The sequence below is a fragment of the Papio anubis genome, chromosome 3 (genome assembly GCF_008728515.1).
Source record: "Papio anubis isolate 15944 chromosome 3, Panubis1.0, whole genome shotgun sequence".
NCBI classification, from domain to species: Eukaryota; Metazoa; Chordata; class Mammalia; order Primates; family Cercopithecidae; genus Papio; species Papio anubis.
Window position 1 is genome coordinate 182,259,700 of NC_044978.1, and position 20,567 is coordinate 182,280,266.

General features: G+C 47.1%; 1 protein-coding gene across 6 annotated transcripts in view; it reads right to left on the reverse strand.

The window, feature by feature from the left end:
* FAM193A (family with sequence similarity 193 member A) overlaps positions 1 to 20,567 on the reverse strand; it is a 198,337-nt gene continuing 177,770 nt past the window's right edge. For 4 of the 6 annotated variants that reach the window (XM_021938200.2, XM_017955690.3, XM_021938199.2 and 1 more), the window contains exons 21-22: positions 18,339 to 18,420; positions 1 to 800 (exon numbers count right to left, since the gene is read on the reverse strand). In XM_021938200.2, the coding sequence (XP_021793892.1) occupies positions 707 to 800; positions 18,339 to 18,420 (176 nt within the window). In that variant the 3' untranslated portion in view covers positions 1 to 706. The remainder of the gene's footprint in view (positions 801 to 18,338; positions 18,421 to 20,567) is intronic. The other 2 variants (XM_031664776.1, XM_009197524.4) reach the window with 1 other exon arrangement.

A 20,567-nucleotide genomic window follows, 5' to 3' on the forward strand; every position in this document is an offset into this window, starting at 1 on the left:
TCCTGCTGTACTAATGTATTCCATCTTTCAAAAAGAAAGACATGATTTTAATATTACTTAACAATATGTTAAAAAAGTAGCCAGGCAGGCCTCCGTGTTAATACAGTCGTACACTCTATAACAGACTTGATGGTGTGAGTACTGGGTGGGCTTGTTTTTAACTTTCTCGTTCTGCAAGGGATCTTACACAAGCTGGCTACAAGTCAGGGGGGATCAAACACAAACAGCGCAACGTGTACACTCGGAGACAGTAGATTGTGGAGAACAAAGGAGGCCTGCCCCGCCCAGCCCGCCGAGGGTGGGACGCAGGGGCACAGGAGAGCTGAGTGATGGCCGATACCCCGGTGAGGACAGATGACAGGACAGGGCGCAATGCAGAGGCAACGGAGCCACGTGGATGATGCAAACTCCTATCTGGCCACGGCCCAGGCCTCCGAGGCCGTGGTAGTGGGAGAACTTGGCGGGAACTACTGTTCCAATCCGACAGCACAGAGCTACAATCGAAGGAGTCTCACGCACAGACTACACGCACACGAGCTAACAGCGTGGGCCGAGCATCAACTTCTCGGTCTGGGGTTTCAGGCAGCACCAGCTCTGCACAGCCCTTGGCAAGCACCGCGGCTCTGGGGCGCCAGCGAGGGGCTTGGCTCTTGGAGTGGTGCAGCCTGGCCTGCCTCTCGCGTGTCCCTCTCCAGGCAGTCCTCATTCAGTGGGCAGCAAAGGTGGCTTTTTTCAAGCTAAAATTGGACCAGTTGATAGACAGTCTTTGTCGGGTCTGTCTAGCAGAATCCAAGCAGAACCTGCAAAGACAAAAAGCCAGTCACTGAAGGAAACCGCCCACAACCAAGCTGGTGCTCGGCAAAGCCTATCACGCTCCTGTTCTTGCCAGAAACTCACTGCGGGGTCAGGGGTTTGGATTCTCGGTGAGGGGCATGGTGTCAAGGGTCCCCTCCAGGCCCTGCCACAGGCTGCACTTGAGAAGGGGAAAGGACTCGGGAGGAGGAGTGAGTGGGCAGAGGGAGTCCCGAGAAAGAAAACAAACTTTTAATCTGAGAACTGTGAGTCCCCTTAAATTATCAGGCCCAGGCTGGGTGCGGTGGCTCACACCTGTAATCCCAGCACTTTGGGAGGCCGAGGAGGGCAAATCACTTCAACTCAGGAGTTCAAGACCAGCCTGGGGCAACATGGTGAAATCCCCTTTTGTTTTTGAGACAGGGTCTCACTCTCTTGTCCAGGCTGGAGTGCAGTGGCAGTTTCGGCTCTGCAACCTCCACCTCCAAGGTTCAAGCAATTCTCTGCCTCAGCCTCCCGAGTAGCTGGGACTACAGGCATGCACCACCACGCCCAGCATTTTTTTTTTTTTTTTTGAGAGGGAGTTTTGCTCTTGTCGTCCAGGCTGGAGTGCAATGGCGTGATCTCAGCTCACTGCAGCCTCTGCCTCCCAGGTTCAAGTGATTCTCCTGCCTCCGCCTGCTAGGATGACAGGTGCCCGCCACCACGTCCAGCTGATTTTTGTATTTTTAGTAGAAACAGGGTTTCACCATGTTGACCAGGCTGGTCCATACTCCTGTCCTAAAGTGATCCGTCCGCCTCGGCCTCCCAAAGTGCTGGGATTATAGGTGTGAGCCACCGTGCCTGGACACACCTAGCTAATTTTTTAACTTATTTTTTTGAAATGGAGTCTCACTCTGTTGCCCAGGCTGGAGTGCAGTGGCACAGTCTTGGTTCACTGCAACCTCTACCTCCCGGGTTCAAGCGATTCTCCTGCCTCAGCTTCCCGAATAGCTAGGACTACAGGCACGTACTACAATACCCAGTTAATTTTTGTATTTTTTGTAGCTTCTTCCCTGGCCAAGCAGCTTTTTTTTTTTTTTTGAGACCGAGTCTTGCTCTGTCGCCCAGGCTGGAGTGCAGTGGCCCAATCTCGGTTCACTGCAACCTCTGCCTCCCGGGTTCATGCCATTCTCCTGCCTCAGCCTCCCAAGTAGCTGGGACTACAGGCACCTACCACCACGCCCGGCTAATTTTTTCTATTTTTAGTAGAGATGGGGTTTCACCGTGTTAGCCAGAATGGTCTCGATCTCCTGACCTCGTGATCTGCCTGCCTCGGCCTCACAAAGTGCTGGGATTACAGTTGTGAGCCACTGCGCCCGGCCGCCAAGAAGCTTTTATAGAGAGCAGAGGCCTCAAAAACATTGTATACACATATAGCCTAAATATCAGCTTCTAATTAAGTCAACTTTCAACTCTAAAGCTGTTTAAAAGCATTCCTGTGTCAGGTTTTAGCTGGGCAAATAGTCAATATTCTTGTTTCTTGGTTTTTCTTTCCTGAAATTGACATCAAGAAGGAGGTTTGAAGCTGGCCACGGTGGCTCATGCCTGTAATCCTACTGTGGGAGGCTGAGGTTGGAGAATCACTTGAACCCAGGATTTGAGACCAGCCTGTGCAACATAGTGAGACTCCATCTTTACAAAAAGTAAAAAGTTAGCCGGGAGTGGCAGCACACATACATACGTGCCTATGGTCCCAGCTGCTCGGGGCTGAGGTGGGAGGATCCTTGAGCCTGGGAAGTCAAGGCTGCAGTGAGCTGCGATGGTGCCCCCACACGCCAGCCTGGATGACAAACGTGAGACCCTGTCTCAAAAATAATAAAGCCTTGCTGTGGTGGCTCATGCCTATAATCCCAGACCTTTGGGAGGCTGAGGTGGGTGGATTGCTTGAGCTTACAAGTTCAAGGGCAGCCTGGACAACATGGTAAAACCTCATCTCTACGAAAAAATACAAAAATTAGCCAGGTGTGGTGGCACACACATGTAGTCCTAGCTACTTGGGAGGCTGTGGTGGGAGCATGCCTTGAGCCTGGGAGGCGGAGGCTGCAGTGAGCCTGTTGCCGGTGGCAGGTATCTGAGTTGCTGGTGGCAAATCCATACGTGTCTGCAGCAGCCTCAATTATTGCCTCCTCAGACGAAAGAATCTGACCAAAGGCCATAAGGCGGAAGAAGAGACTGAGGCAAGTTTTAGAACAGGAGTGAAAGTATTAAAAAGCTCGGCCAGGCGCGGTGGCTCACGCCTGTAATCCCAGCACTTTGGGAGGCCGAGACAGGTGGATCACGAGGTCAGGAGATCGAGACCATCCTAACACGGTGAAACCCCGTCTCTACTAAAAAATACAAAAAACTAGCCGGGCGAGGTGGCGGGTGCCTGTAGTCCCAGCTACTCGGGAGGCTGAGGCAGGAGAATGGCGTGAACCCGGGAGGCGGAGCTTGTAGTGGCTGAGATCTGGCCACTGCACTCCAGCCTGAGAGACAGAGCGAGACTCCGTCTCAAAAAAAACCAAAAAACCAAAAAAACAAACAAAAAACCCAAAACCCACAAAGCTCTAGAGCAGACACAAAAGGAAGGAAAGTGTACTTGGAAGAGGCCAAGTGGGCAACTTGAGAGACAAGTGCCCCGTCTGGCCTCTGATGTAGGGTTTTAGATGTTGGCATACTTGAGGGTCTTGTGTCCCTTCTCCTGATTCCTCCCTTGGGGTGGGCTGCCAGCACACACAGTGGTCTGCTAGCCCTTGGGAGAGAGCATGCGCAGTGTTTACTGGAGCGTGTGCGTGCTCACCTGAGGCGATCTTCCCTTACCGGTGGAATGCACCTGGAAGGTCACACACCAGTTAAACTCCACCATTTTGTGCCTTAGTGCACGTGCTTGAGCTCACGTGCCCAACTCCTGAGATCTGATCAGGAAGCTGCTAAGCACCAGCTTCACGTGTTTGTCTACTGGGGAAACTGCCTTTCCCTGGTGCTGGCTGGGACCAATGACTATTTTAGGCAGTGCGACAACTGCCTAACCATCACTGATGGTCGCCTGACGTCCCTGGTGGATGGAGGAGGCCCTCCCCTGCCCGGCTCACGCCTGACTAGTTGCCCTCTGTAACAAGCTGAGAATGTGCCACTGCACTCCGGCCTGGGCGGATAGAACCAGACTTTGTCCTCTCATCAAAAACAAAACAAAAAAAGGTTTTGGAGGTGGAACATATTTGCTTATTAGAGGTCTAGGGTAATCACTATTTAAAGCTATTTGTTTTTGAATGTTTTAATAAACTGTTTCGTTTCTGAGTATATGGTTTCATTTAGCTTAGGAGAAGGCTAAACAAAACAACAAAAAACCCCTATCATATTCTAAATGTAAACCAGAAATTTACCACCATTCAAGGGCATACCTGCACAAATGACTCAAAACCAACACACACAGACATGCATGAGACCAAAATTAAGAATCCCTTTATGGCTTTAACCAAGGTCTCTAAAGAGGGAACAAAATTTCAGCCCCAAGCCCTCTCAAGAGCAGCTTAAAGAAAGTCTTGCTAGCTGCAAATAGGGCATAACCCAGGTCGGTCAGGCCATATTTCCGAAGGTCTCAGCTTCTCAGCTGACAGTCTATGCACAAATGCCAGGTGGAAGATTTAAAGAGACAGGAAAGTAGAAAAATGAAACTGCCCATGGGACTAGTGCCAGCAGTTGGGAAAATGAGGGAAGGTAAAGGTATGGGGTTGGGCTGGGGTGGTAGCTCACGCTTGTAATCCTACCACTCTGGAAGACCGAGGCGAAAGACACCCAGACGCCAGACTGGACAACATAGAGAGACGCCTTCTCTACCGAACTAAAAACAACAACTGGGCCGGGTGGACAACAGAGAGAGACGCCTTCTCTACCGAATTAAAAAAACAACTGGGCCGGGTGGACAACATAGAGAGACGCCTTCTCTACCGAATTAAAAACAACAACTGGGCCGGGTGGACAACATAGAGAGACGCCTTCTCTACCGAATTAAAACAACAACTGGGCCGGGTGCGGTGGCTCATGTCTGTAATCCCAGCACTTTGGGAGGCTGAGGTGAGGTGGGCGGATCACCTGAGGTCAGGAGTTCGAGACCAGCCTGACCAACATGGAGAAACCCTGCCTCTACTAAAAACAGAAACTGGCCGGGCGCGGTGGCTCAAGCCTGTAATCCCAGCACTTTGGGAGGCCGAGGCGGGTGGATCACGAGGTCAGGAGATCGAGACCATCCTGGCTAACATGGTGTAACCCCGTCTCTACTAAAAATACAAAAAACTAGCTGGGCGTGGTGGCGGGCGCCTGTAGTCCCAGCTACTCGGAGGCTGAGGCGGGAGAATGGCGTGAACCCGGGAGGCGGAGCTTGCAGTGAGCCGAGATCGCGCCACTGCACTCCAGCCTGGGCGACAGAGCGAGACTCCGTCTCAAAAAAAAAAAAACAAAAAAAAACAGAAACTTAGCCAGGCATGGTGGCACCTGCCTGTAATCTCAGCTACCCGGGATGCTGAGGCAGAAGCATCGCTTGAACCCGGGACGCAGAGGTTGCGGTGAGCCAAGATTGCACCATCGAACTCCAGCCTGGGCAACAAGAGCGAAACTCCGTTTCAAAAAAAAAATAAATAAGTAAATTTTTTTTTTTTTAAATTAGCTAGGCACGGTGGCGCATCTGTAGTCCCAGCAGTGAACTGTGATCAGGGCACTTCACTTCAGCCTGAACTAAGACTTTATTTTTAAAAAGTCTTTTGGGGTTTAAAGTTTGCTCACAGATTCCTCTGTCCCCGCTGGCACCACCTGTGGGCTGCTAAGTAGCTGTCTTCAGTAAAAAAGGATTTATGTCCTACCTTTAGGCAAACATGAGAGAGGTGGAGAGAGCCCCCTGTACTGTCTTCAGTTCAACAATACCCAGTATTTGAGAGAGAAATGTTTTAGCTTCCTTTAGTAGAAAAGATGACAAATGCATATCCCAAATGGTCAAATCATAAATAATTTTAAGTAAATTCAAATTAATTCCTATTAGTGGTTATCCTAAGCTAAAGGTATCCACTGAGGAAAGAAATTTGTAGTGGCTCTAAGGAACTGTAACTTTGTTTCAAATCCAGTTCAGCAGGAATGCTGCTTAGCTAATTCCCTGGATGACAAAGTGAGAGACCGTGTCTCAAAAAACAATAAATAGCCGGGCGCGGGGGTTCACGCCTGTAATCCCAGCACTTTGGGAGGCCGAGGCGGGCGGATCACGAGGTCAGGAAATCGAGACTATCCTGGTTAACACGGTGAAACCCCGTCTCTACTAAATATACGAAAAAAAAAATTAGCCAGGCATGTTGGTGGGCACCTGTAGTCCCAGCTACTCGGGAGGCTGAGGCAGGAGAAAGGCGTGAACCTGGGAGGCGGAGCTTGCAGTGAGCCGAGATCGCACCACTGCACTCCAGCCTGGGCGACAGAGCAAGACTCCGTCTCAAAACAAACAAACAAAACAATAAATAAAGATTTACATCCTTAAGTGACTGAGAGCACTCTGTAAAACAAACTTCCACATCTCTTGAGGGCCAGGGAGAGAACTCACCTTCATGCACCAGTTTAAAACTAACAGGAATTGGTCACAATTTTTTTTTGAGATGGAGTCTTGCTCTGTTGCCAGGCTGGAGTGCAGTGGCGCGATCTTGCCTCACTGCAACCTCCGCCTCCCGGGTTCAAGCAATTATCCTGCCTCAGCTTCCCGAGTAGCTGGAACTACAGGTGAGAGCCACCACGCCCAGCTAATTTTTGTATTTTAGTAGAGATGGGGTTTCACCATGTTGGCCAGAATGGTCTCGATCTCTTGACCTCATGATCCACCAGCCTCGGCTTCCCAAAATGCTGGGATTACAGGCGTGAGCCACCGCGACCAGCCGGTCACAATTTTTTTTTTTTTGAGTCGGAGTTTTGCTCTTGTTGCCCAGGCTGCAGTGCAATGGCATGATATGGGCTCACTACAACCTCCTCTTCCTGGGTTCAAGAGATTCTGCTGCCTCAGACTCCAGAGTAGCTGGGATTACAGATGTGTACCAACACACCTGGATAATTTTTATTTTTTTGGTATTTTTAGTAGAGGTGGGGTTTCACCATGTTGTCCAGGCTGGTCTCAAACCCCTGACCTCAAGTGGTCCACCCGCCTCGGCCTCCCGAAGTGTTGGGATTACAGGCATGAGCCACTGCACCTGGCCCTCGTCACAAATTTAAGGAGAAAAAAGGGTCCGAATTACAAACAATGGGAAGCAGCAATTTTAAAAGCATGCTGTGTAATTTAGGAAAAAAAATTAAACCAGAGGAGGAAGGGAGCCAAACTGCCGATACCGGGACCCGGATCCCATGCTGTGAAGCGAGGCCAGAGAAGGCAGTTTTCCTTCTTTTCCCCTGAAACCCGAATCTCTCGCCTCTTTAGAAAGGGAACGGGGTTAGAATCAACAACTCAAGTTTTTAAGAAAAAAGAACAAATTAGGAGAGGAGGTGATTACAAAAGTTGTTTGTCAGAGTTAGGCTTGGTGGCTCACGCCTCTAATCCCAACGTCTGGAAGGCCGAGGCAGATAGAGCACTTGAATCTAGGAGTTTGAGACCACCCTGGACAACATAATGAGACCCGTCTCTACTAAACATTTTAAAAATTAGCTGAGATTGGTGGCCCACGCCTGTAGTCCCAGCTAGTCAGGAGGCTGAGGTGGGAGGATTAATTGAGCCTGAGAGGTCAAGGGTGCAGTGAACCAAGATCATACCACTGTAATCCAGCCTGGGTAACAGAGCAACACTACTGTCTTTAAAAAAAAAAAAAAAAAGTTGTCAAGAATTCTCATTGGTTTACAGAAATTATATTGATAGTGATTGCCTATAAACTGTTAAACTATAGGGTATGAGTTATCTAGTATATGACAACATTAAGAAGTTAATTTACAGCTACTTTGGCCACACTCTATCTAGAGTCTATACAGCAGGTGGATTACTTAGTTCGAGGTGGGGGAGGGCGTAGGATGTGCCTGCTCTCACATTTCACTGCCTCTCTGGATGTGATACTCTTTTTTGAGACAGGGTCTTACTCTGTTGCCCAGGCTGGAGTGCAGTGGTGCAATCACAGCTCACTGCAACCTGGACCTCCTGGGCTCAAGTGACCCTCCCCCACCTCAGCTTCCCGAGTAGCTGGAACTACTAGTGTGCCACCATGCCCAGCTGATTCTACTTTTTGTAGAGATGATGTCTTGCTGTGTTGCCCAGGCAAGCACCTTCTATATATATCTATATATATCTACACACATATAGATATATATTATTTTTTAATTAAAAAAGAGTCAGGGCCAGGCGAGGTGGCTCACGCCTGTAATCCCAGCACTTTGGGAGGCTGAGGTAGGTGGATTACCTGAGGTCAGGAGTTCGAGGTCAGCCTGGCCAACATGGTGAAACTCTGTCTCTACTAAAAATACAAAAAAATTAGCTGGGCGTGGTGGCAGGTGCCTGTAATCGAGGCTACTCAGGAGGTTGAGACAGAAAAATCGCTTGAATTTGGGAGGCGGAGGTTGCAGTGAGCCAAGATTGCACCATTGCACTCCAGTCTGGGTGACAAGAGCAAAACTCCATTTCAAAAAGTTAAAAAAATAGTAATAATAAAAGCTTCTCAGTTGACTGAATTCCTCTCTTCCGTAAACCTTGATAACTATATGCACTTTCTCAGCCCGCTTTCCTTTATGTTGACATGATTTCTGCCAAGAATAACGTAAAGCTTCATGGACTGGAAAGTTTAAATTCTTTCTCTAGCCTCTGTTTTTTTTTTTTTTTTTTTTTTTTTTGAGACGGAGTCTCGCTCTGTTGCCCAGGCTGGAGTGCAGTGGAGCGATCTTGGCACACTGCAACCTCCGCCTCCTGGGTTCACGCCATTCTCCTGCCTCAGCCTCCCGATTAGCTGGGACTACAGGGGCTCGCCACCACGCCCAGCTAATTTTTTCTATTTTTTAGTAGAGACAGGGTTTCACTGTGTTAGCCAGGATGGTCTCGATCTCCTGACCTCGTGATCTGCCCACCTCGGCCTCCCAGAGTGCTGGGATTACAGGCGTGAGCCACCGCACCCGGCCTGTTTTGTTTTTAGACAGGGTCTCACTCTATCTCCTAGGCTGGAGTGCAGCTGCACAATCACAGCTCACACCTCAAACTCCTGGGCTCAAGTGATCCTCCACCTCAGCCTCCCAAATAGCTGGGATTACAAGGTATGAACGCCATGCCTGGCTTCTTATTTCAGATAAACAAAAGATTAATAATTGCTTATTTCTTAGGTTTTCACTATAAGGTTACTAAAAGTTAAAATTCTAACATATGGTAACTCAAAGTCGAGATAAGCAGGAAAACAGTTCTATATGTAGAATACATAAGAAAACTAAGATGTGTTTTGGTAAGGAAGGTTATAAGAAAAACACAAGGATGTGGTTTTGTCAAAGGAAAAAGTGATTTTGACTAGTTCAGAGGTTATTTAAAAGTGATATTAAGTTGAACAAAAGATGGCAAAGAAAAAAATGAATACAGAAAGTTGGGAAAAGGAAGTGAATGGGACAATTCTAAGAGGTTATAAAAGATTTATGGAAATCTTGTGTGGTCAAAGCTGACTGAGACTGGATGGATCTGTTTAAAAGATTTTACTACAATTAATAGTAATACACTGATGTAACTGGTTTTCTCTTTTCAATAAGATTTCATGTAGTATTAATAAGAGATAATAAAATATTTTGTCAATTATCTTTTGAGTAAGTTGAAAAAAAAAAAAAGATATTCTGTTGGCCTCATGCTGCTCATGCCGTTTTCATTATGTCCTCTGACTGTTGAGAAAACTGAGTCTCAGGCAGGCCGTGGTGGTGCACGCCTGTGGTCCCAGCTACCAAGGAGGCTGAGGTGGAAAGATCACCTAAGCCTGGTGGTTAAGGCTGCAGTGAGCCCTGACTGCACCACTGCCTGAGCAATGGAGTGAGACCCTGTCTCAAAAAACTCCCCCAAAAACCCCAACCCCCAAAACCAGAGTCTTCTATCAAAAGATAAAGGTTTTTGCTTTTTGAAACCTTTGAATTATTAATTTGATTAAATGAATAACTTAGTGATCTTATTTTGATATCAAGTGTTTTAAACCTCTGATATTTGACATACTTCCTAAAATCAAATTTTAAATTCCAAAGTAGTCTTTTTTACTTCAATTTTTTTTTTTTTTTTTGAGACAGAGTCTCGCTCTGTTGCCCAGACTGGAGTGCAGTGGCACAATCTCAGCTCACTGCAATCTCCATCTCCTAGGTTCAAGCAATTCTCTGCCTCAGCCTCCCGAGCAGCTGGGATTGCAGGCGCCCACCACCACGCCTAGCTAATTTTTGTATTTTTAGTAGAAAGGGGGTTTTAACATCTTGGCCAGACTAGTCTTCAACTCCTGACCTCGTGATCTACCCGCCTTGGCCTCCCAAAGTGGGATTACAGGCCTGAGCCACTGTGCTTGGCCTAAAGTATACTTTTTTTTGGTTTGAGACAGAGTCTCACTCTGTCGCCCAGGCTGGAGTGCAGTGGTGAGATCTCAGCTCACTGCAAGCTCCGCCTCCTGGGTTCATGCCATTCTTCTGCCTCAGGCTCCCGAGTAGCTGGGACTACAGAAGCCTGCCACCACACGTAATTTTTGAGACGGAGTTCAGTCATCGCCTCAGACTGGGAGTGCAGTGGCCGATCTCAGCTCACTGCAAGCTCCGCCTCCCGGTTTACACCATTCCTCTCCTGCCTCAGCCTCCCAAGTAGCTGGGACCTGGCAGCCGCTTCCACCAATCTTGCCTGGCTAGTTTTTGTATTTTTAGTAGAGACGGGGTTTCACAGTGTTGCCAGGATGGTCTCATCTCCTGGACCTCGCGTGATCTGCCCGTCTCGGCCTCCCAAAGTGCTGGGATTACAGGCTTGAGCCACCGCGCCCGGCCTTTTTTTGTATTTTTAGTAGCAATGGGGTTTCACCATGTTAGACAGGATGGTCTCGATCTCCCGACCTCGTGATCCTCCTGCCTCGGCCTCCCAAAGTGCTGGGATTATAGGCATGAGCCACTGCGCCCAGCCTAAAGTATACTTTTGTAAGCAAAATTGAAACACTAGACCAGGTGTGGTGGCTCATTCCTGCAATCCCAGCACTCTGGAAGGTTTGAGAATCCTCTGAGCTCCGGAGTTCCAGAACAGCCTGGGCAACACGGCAAAACCCTGTCTTTTATTTATTTATTTATTTATTTTTTATTTATTTGTCTCCAAATCTGAACGAAACCTGAAAATGGTTATTATTGTCACCCATCCACTAGGTATAATTATGGTTGCTTAAACTGTGGTTCATTCATTCAACCACAAACATTTGTGAATGCCCAACAGTGTTCTTGCCTGGCAGCCTCTATGAGACTGAGCCCCTCATTCCCCCAAACTGGAAGGGCTGACTGTGTCATCTCCCAGAATCCAATTTCGCTTTCCCTGGCCCTAGCTAGTCAAGCCCTGAGTTTGTGATGTTACCTCCTGCCTCTGCCGTCCCCTCCTAACTCTGACAATCAGTAATCCTGTCTCCATTAGTGCATGTGTGACCCTGTCCTCCGAGCCCCTTCTCGACACAGCAGCTAGAATAGAGCGCTCGAGAACATCAACCACATTCCTGCTCCAAGTCATTCAAGGAAGAAATCCAATCCAAACCATCGCACGGCTTCAACAGGTTCTTGCAGCATGGGCACAGAACTCACGCTGCTCTCTAAGGCCCCCAGGCCCAGTGTGACCTGGCTTTGTCCCTGCACCCCAGACACAGTGGCCTCCACATCAGGCCTGTTTTGTCAACTGCAGACTACGTGAGACATGCACACGGTATCTGACACACAGAACATCCACATAACCAGCATGCAGAATCCTGAGTCACAGCACCCCCAGGTCACGAAACCTGACACTGCTAACCATGGCTGTCCTCTCCCAAGAGGTAGCCAGTGCTCTAGTGTTTGGAGTAATTAGTCCACCATAGTTTTTGGTAATTTCATGACTTCTCTATGGCATCCTAAATGGTAGTATGGTTGTGCTGTGTGGCCTCATATCGAGGGAACTGTACTTATAGCTTCTTATTTCACTCAACATTATGTCTGTGAGAGTTCTCCATGAGGCGGCAGTCTGTTCGTCTTCACTGTGGTATGAACACAGCAGTGAACACATAGCTACTGCTTGCCTCCTGCTTGCCCCGCCCCCCCGGGACATGCAGGAGAACCTCTCAGCTATTTGCTGGCTTGCATGGGAGGCACAACTTCAATTTTGCTAGATTCTGCCAAACTCTTTTCCAAAGTAATTTAACAGTTATGCTCTCCGGAGTGGTGGGTAGGGACTCCCGTCACTCCACACCTTCCTCCAGCAGGAGAGAGGGAGGGCTCACCGGCCACAAACCCACGAAACAGCAGCACCTCCCCTGGTCTTGCTATGGGGCTCCTTGGTCAGGCTGAATTTGTAGTTTATTGGTCAAAAGCTTGCTGTGGGATCCTAATCTTTTGCCTTTGTTTTTTTGTTTGGTTTTGGGAGAAAGGATCTCTCTGTTGCTTAGGCTGGAGTGAGGTGGCGTAAGCATAGCTCACTGAAGCTTCAAACTCCTGAGTTCAAGGGATTCTCCTGTATCAATTTCCTGAGTAGCTGGGACTACAGGCATGTGTCACCATGTCTGGCTAATTTTTTCTTTTTTTTTTTTTTGAGATGGAGTCTCACTGTCAGCCAGGCTGGAGTGCAGTGGCCCAATCTCAGCTCACTGCAAGCTCTGCCTCCCGGGTTCATGCCATTCTCCTGCCTCAGCCTTCCGAATAGCTGGGACTACAGGCGCCCACCACCACGCTTGGCTAATTTTTTGTATTTTTCGTAGAGACGGGGTTTCACCGTGTTAGCCAGGGTGGTCTCGATCTCCTGGCCTCGTGATCCGCCCGTCTCGGCCTCCCAAAGTGCTGGGATTACAGACGTGAGCCACCGCACCTGGCCCACGCCTGGCTAATTTTTAATTTTTCTGTAGAATTGTGGTCTGTGTTGTTCAGGTCGGTCTCAGACTCCTGGCTTCAAGCAATCCCCTCGCCTTGGTCTCCTAAAGCACTGGGATTACAGGCATGAGCCACTATGGCCAGTCCTTGACAGTTTTATGATACTAACCCTTCCTATCTTTGGATAATGAATCTCTGTGATTTAGACCTTCTTTAATGTTTTCCAGTAAAGTTTCATAGTCTTTTGTATACAAGTCTTATGCAACTTTTGTCACATTTATCTGTGGATACTGCAGAGATTTTGGTGCTATTATAAACGCTTTTAATTTGAGCTACATTTTAATTATTTGTGGTGTGGGTGTAGAGAAAAATAAGTTTTTTTTTTTTTTAATTAAATTTTTTTTAATTAATTAAAAAAAAAAAAAAACAGGGTCTCGCTGTTGCCCAAGCTGGAGTGCAGTGGTGCCATCTTGGCTCACTGTAGCCTTGATCTCCTGGGCTCAAGGGATCCTGCCACTTCAGCCTCCTGAGTAGGTGGGACCACAGGTGCACGTCACCACACCTGGCTAATTATTTTATTTTTTGTAGAGTCAGTATCTCGCTATGTTGCTCAGGTTGGTCTCCAATTCCCGGGCTCAAGTGATCTTTCCACCTTAGCCTCACAAAATGTTGAAATTACAGGCGTGAGCCACCGTGCTCTGTTTAAAAACAAAAAACAAAAGCAAATAACTTCTGTACTGATCCTACACAGTTAGCCCCTTGCTGTCAGTTCTTTTATATTTCCTATGTAGACAATTAGATCACCTGTAAAACTGAGCTTTAGTTCCTCTTTTCTATTCCTTTAGCCTAGGAATTACAATTTAAGGTTGAATGTAAAATACTTTTTTTTTTTTTTGAATCTACTGATCCATGATCTACTGAACCATGATCGTATGACTCTTTTTAATATATTAATGTAGCAACTAACATAAGTGGATTTTCTAGATGGGTGCGGGGGCTCACACCTGTAATTCTGGCACTTTGGGAGGCTGAGGTGGGCAGATCACTTGAGGCCAGGAGTTCGAGAACAGCCTGGGCAATGTGGCGAAATTCCGTCTCTACAAAAAGAAGAAGAAAAAAAATTAGCCAGGCATGGTGGCACGTGCCTATAGTCCCAGCTACTTGGAGGGCTGAGGTGGGAGGACTGCTGGAGCCTGGGGAGGTCAAGGCTGCAGTGAACAGTGATTGTGTCATGGCACTCAAGCCTAGGTGACAGAGTGAGACCCTGTCAGAAGGGAGGGAGGAAGGAGGATTTTTTTTTTTTTTTTTTTTTGAGACGGAGTGTCTCTCTGTTGCCCAGGCTGGAGTACAATGGCGCAATCTTTGTTCACTGCAACCTCCGCCTCCCAGGTTCAAGTGATTCTCCTGCCTCAGCCTCCCGAGTAGCTGGGATTACAGGCATGCGCTACGACGCCTGGCTTATTTTGTATTTTTAGTAGAGACGGGGTTTCCCCATGTTGGTCAGGCTGGTCTCAAACTCCCAACCTCAGGTGATCCGCCCGCCTCAGCCTCCAAAGTGCTGGGATTATAGGCGTGAGCCACCACGCCTGGCCAATAAAGTGAATTTTCTTTTTTTTCTTTTTTTTTTTTTTTTTTTTTTGAGACAGAGTTTTGCTCTTTTTGCCCAGGCTAGAGTGCAGTGGCGTGATCTCGGCTCACCGCCCAGCCTCAGCCTCCGGGTTCCAGCGATTCTCCTGCCTCAGCCTCCCAAGTGGCTGGGATTACAGGCATGTGCCACCACCCGGCTAATTTTGTATTTTTTAGTAGAGGCGGGGGTTTCTCCATGTTATCAGGCTGGTCTTGAACTCCCGACCTCAGGTGATCCACCTACTTCGGCCTCCCAAAGTGCTGGGATTACAGGCGTGAGCCACCGCGCCCGGCCTGTGAATTTTCTAATATGAAACACTATTTGCGTTCCTGGGATAAACCAATTTGATCATGGTATACTGCTTTCTAAAATACACTGCTGCTGGATTTGGTATATTAATTTTTTTTTTTTTAATTACATCGATGTAGGTATGATAATATTTTTGAGATGGGAGTCTTGCTCTAGTTGCCCAGGCTCGAGTGCAATGGCATGATCTTGGCTCACTGCAACCTCTGCCTCCTGGGTTCAAGCGATTCTCCTGGAGCCTCAGCCTCCTGGAAAATATTTTCTTTAGGATTTTTGCATCTAATATGAGCGAGACAAACCTGTGATTTTTCCTTTTATCTGGTATTGTTTTGGGCAGATTTTGGTATCAAAATTTTACTTGTCTTGTAAGACAAAGTAGGGAGTATTCACTTGTGTGTGTGCTGTCTCACTCATTTAAATTCACTGGTAGAGTCTGCTCACGACTGGATAATTCATTCTTTGAAAGTCTGAAAGTTTGGTAGAATTCTCGGTAAAACTGTTAAAATGTAGTTTTCTCACTGAGACTTACAGCTATTGTTTTCATTTCTTTAGTAGTTATTGGACCATTCAGGCTATTTTTACCTTGGGTTGATTTTGCATTTCATAGTTTTAAAGTCAATTGTAATGAAGTTGTTCCCAGTGTTCTCTTATTTTAATCTCTCCAGTATCTGTAGTTATTTCCTCCTTTTCACTTATATATTTACAAAATTAAAAAAAAAAATTTTTTTTTTTGAGACAGGGCTCTTGTCACCCAGGTTGGAGGGTAGATGCACAATCTTGGTTCACTGCAACCTCCACCTCTCGGGCTCAAGCCATCCTCCCACCTCAGCCTCCTGAGTAGCTGGGACTATAGGCGCATGCCACCACGTCTGGCTAATTTTTTTGTATTTTTTGTAGAGACAGGATTTCATCATGTTGCCCAGGCTGGTCTTGAACTGACCTCAAGTGGCTTCCCAACGTGCTAGGATTACAGGCATGAGCCACAGCACCCAGCCAAAACTGTTTTTATTTTTTTGTTCTTTAATTACAGACATTTTCAAACACACACAAAAACAGATAGTACAGTATAATGAACATAGCCATCACCTGACTTTGATAATTATCAACATCCTAATTCTTCTTCCATCTAATTATGCTATATTTTGTGTCTTTTTCCCCCTATTATTCTTAATCTGTCTCCTAAAGATTTGGTGTTTTCAATCAATCAAATTTTAGCTTTGTTGATCTTCTCTACCAAGTCTTTGTTTTCTATTTAATTATCTCCCTTATCTCCTTCTTTATATATTCTTTGGGTTTATTCTGTTGTTCTGTTCCTAATTTCTCAAGGGAAATCTTTAACTCATTATGTTCCAGGATTTTTAAAAACGAATTTAGGCAATTATAGCCTTATATAAACAGCTCTAAAAAGTTAACTTTTTTCGGCATCCCACAGGTTTCCATATGCACTGTTTTAATTATCTTTTAGTTCTATGTATTTAAAAATTTTGACTCTCTGGGTATGGTGGTTCACACCTGTAATCCCAGCACTTTGGGAGGCTGAGGCGGGTGGATCACCTGAGGTCAGGAGTTCGAGACTAGCCTGGCCAACATGGTGAAACCTCATTTTTACTAAAAATAAAAAAAATTAGCTGGGCATGGTGGTGGGCGCCTGTAATCCCAGCTACTTGGAAGGCTGAGGCAAGAGAATCACCTGAACGCGGGAGGCGGAGGTTGCGGTGAGTGGAGATCACACCACTGCACTCCAGTGTGGACAACAGACTGAGACTCTGTCTCAAAAAAAAAAAAAAAAAAAAAAAAAAAAAAGACTGGTTTCTTACTTGACTCATGAGTTATTTAAACTTCTATACTTTTAGATTTCCAAATATTCTGTGATTTAAAAATTGATTTATAATAAATCTCTGATTAAAATATATTGTGGTTAAAGAACACTATCTATTCTTTGGGGAAAAAAAATTTTTTTTTCAGACAGGGTCTTGCTCTGTTGCCTAGGCTTGAGTGCAGTGGCGTGATCATAGTTCACTGCAACCTCAAACTCCTAGGTTCAAGTGATCCTCTGGCCTCAGTCTCCTGAGTAGCTTGGACTACAGGTGCATGCCTACCTCACCTTTTTTTGTTTGAGACAAAGTATCTCTCTGTCACCCAGGCTGGAGTGCAGTAGTGTGATCTCGGCTCACTGCAACCTCTGCCTCCCAGGTTCAAGCGATTCTCCTGCCTCAGTCTCCTGAGTAGCTGGGACTACAAGCACTCATCACCATGCCCAGCTAATTTTTGTATTTTTAGTAGAGATGGGGTTTCACCATGTTGGCCAGGCTGGTCTCGAACTCCTGACCTCAAGTGATCTGTCTTGGCCTCCCAAAGTGCTGGGATTACAGGCGTGAGCCACCAGGTGCAGCCTCTAGTCCAGTTTTGTTGTTTTTATTATAATACAAATAAATGCTTAATCACACCTGTAATCTCAGCACTTTGAGAGGCCGAGGTGGGTGGATCATTTAAAGTCAAGAGTTTGAGACCTGCCTGGCCAGCAGAGTAAAACCCCATTTCCACTAAAAATACAAAAATTAGCCAGGCGTGGTGGCGGGCCCCTGTAATCCTAGTTAGTCAGGAGGCTGAGGCAGGAGAATTGCTTGAACCTGGGAGGTGGGGATTGCAGTGAGCCAAGATCACACCATTGCACTCCAGCCTGGGCGACAGAGACTCCATCTCAAAAAATAAAAAAATGAAATAAATAGGCCGGGTGTGGTGGCTCACGCCTGTAATCACAGCACTTTGGGAGGCTAAGGCAGGTGCATCACCTGAGGTCAGGAGTTTGAGACCAGTCTGGTCAACATGGTGAAACCCCATCTTTACTAAAATACAAAAATCAGCTAGGTGTGGTGGCGGGTGCCTGTAATCCCAGCTACTCCGGAGGCTGAGGCAGGAGAATTGCTTGAACCCGAGAGGCAGAGGTTGCAGTGAGCTGAGATGGTGCCACTGCACTCCAACCTGGGTGACAGAGTGAGATTCCCTCTCAAAAATAAAATAAAATAAAACAAAATTTTGTTACCATTAATTCACACAGTAGATAAAACACTATAGAACATAGCACTGATAAAATTTGCCCATCAGGAAAACAGCAAGTATCTAAAATGCTACTTTTCTTCTTAAAAGCATACTGCTCCAGTGTGTTCAACCATCAGCATATGTGAGGGTCACCCGGAAGGCTTTCAATAACACAGATGCCAGCCCCTTCCCAGAATCTGATCCGGCAGGTCTAGGGAGGGGCCTGTATCCCCCGGGAGACGCTGCTGGCCCAGGACACCTTGAGAGTCACCGCCTCGGTGGGGAGGGGTGGGGGGAAGCCACTGCTATCAACTATTTTTCTAGCATGTGAGGGGGAGGAGAAGTGAGACTGTGAGTGCTGGGAGTGGGGGAGGGGTGTGTGTGGCTGGCCTGTCCTGCTACAAGGCTCTTCAGTAGCCAGGTTGCATGGCTTGCTTGATGTAACTTCGTCTAAGACAACTAGAAGTGCCGTGGAAAGACAGAAAACCAAACATGTATGGCAAGCACACAATCACCACGGTTTCAGACACACAGCCTCCACATTTACCTTTTGAAATACTCCACTTCCCTCTCTGTCTCATCCATATCCACACTGTCTAGGTCAATATCTTTAGGTAGAAAGACATCATCTGTAAAATAAAAGAGAAGCAGCAAGTCAAATTACAGTAGCAGGCTATCTTATCAGAACAGAAGAAATCATTTGGCTTCGCTCAATTTAAACAACTTCAAAAATTGTAAACGTTTTTCTAAAACGAGATTTTACAGAAGGCCAAAGGAGGACAGATCTCTGGTGTGTTTATGAACATCCAGGTCTGACCTGGAAACTGCAGAACTCACATGTCCGCTAAGCAAAGCAACCGTGGCTTCAGGTCCCATTAGAAGACATGTCTGCTAGAACCTAGACTCCCCATGTGACTGGTCATTACATGACAGGCAGCCCATCAGAGAGCCCTTTAGCAAGAACATTCCCAGAAATCTAAACTGCATGCAAGCCCAGGGACTGCCCAAAGTTTCTGCTGGTGTCAGGCAGAGCATAGCTGCCAGCAGAAGCTATCCAGAGGGCAGGCCCATATTAAGGAAAGTGCTGTCCCTCGAATGTGCCCTTGACAGGAAGAGGACCCAGATATCAACCCTACAGGAAGGCGGTTCTCCCAGGCATTCATCTCACCCATATGACATCCAGAGATTTCATCAAAACTTTTCTTTTCTTTTCTTTTAGATGAAGTCTCACTCTGTCACCCAGGCATGATCTCGGCTCACTGCAACCTCCGTCTCCCAGGCTCAAGCAATCCTCCTGCCTCAGCCTCCTGAATAGCTGGGATCACAGATGCACACCACCAGGCCTGTGTAATTTTTATATTTTTGGTAGAGACAGGGTTTCACCATGTTACCCAGGCTGGTCTTGAATTCCTGGGTTCAAATGATCCACCCACCTCGGCCTCTCAAAGTGCTAGAATTACACGTGTGAGCCACTGTGCCTGGTCAAACACTTTCAAGTTGTTCCAAACAAAAACCAAGGCTACATTTCATGCTGCAATTACACAACCATCTTTGAAAACAGGCAGGATAGCAGGGAAATCATTAAGGATTACTCAATTTCCTAGACTCTCAGGGAAGTTTGAGAATTTCTACTCCTCTGTTCTGTTCGGGTCACTCATCTAATTCAATCTTGAGCACCTTCCCGGGGCCTTATCTGAGCCTTGAGTATCAAAGTGACTCCAGCAGCACATATCTGGGCTGGGATGGGGTGGGGGATGCAGTGCACCTAGCATCCAGCCCCATCAATGTGAACAAAGAGGACAGGAACCACTGACATTTCTTTGTTAAAGGTGAGTCTCCATTTCCCCGCAGTCCTCAACACGGGACAATTTTTCAGAACCTTTAATAAACACTCCATTTCTTTCTACCACTGGGGAATTGCCATGGTAGCATGAGGCATGTTTTACTTGCATAATAGCTAATATTTTGTTTGTTTGTTTGTTTGAGACAGAGTCTCGCTCTGTCGCCCAGGCTGGAGTGCAGTGGCCGGATCTCAGCTCACTGCAAGCTCCGCCTCCTGGGTTTACGCCATTCTCCTGCCTCAGCCTCCCGAGTAGCTGGGACTACAGGCGCCCGCCACCTCGCCCGGCTAGTTTTTTTGCATTTTTAGTAGAGACAGGGTTTCACCGTGTTAGCCAGGATGGTCTCGATCTCCTGACCTCGTGATCCGCCAGTCTCGGCCTCCCAAAGTGCTGGGATTACAGGCTTGAGCCACCGCGCCCGGCCAATAGCTAATATTTTTGACGACTCACACAGCACCAGGCAAGTGCTTTCAAATGTGTTTGTTCACAGAAATGTCACTTACAAGTCTCCTCTAAGGACCTGCTCTATGACAGCCTTGGCTACTCGGATCCCAACTGTATCCCTGAGGGCACAGAGCGGGGCGGAGGCCACAGTCACTGGTGCCACTGGGGACTGGGTGGTTTAGGAATGAAGGCTGGGTGTGCTCAGGGAACGGCCTGGGAAAGTCAACCTTCAGTAACCTACACTTAGGAGGAAGGGAAAGATTAGGTTAAAGGAAATGCAGTCAATGGCTCAATCCTGGCACAGAATAGCGGATGTGACTGGAGAGTGAGGACAGCCCCCAGCCACAGCAGGCTCCACATGTTTGTACAGAGAGGTGCTTCAGGGTATGGGAAAGCATTCTGAGTCTCCATTTTTAAAAACTCAAGCAGCAGAAAGCAAGCACAGAACACTGTCCACTGACCCAGGAAACTGATGCACAAGCAAGGGTGAG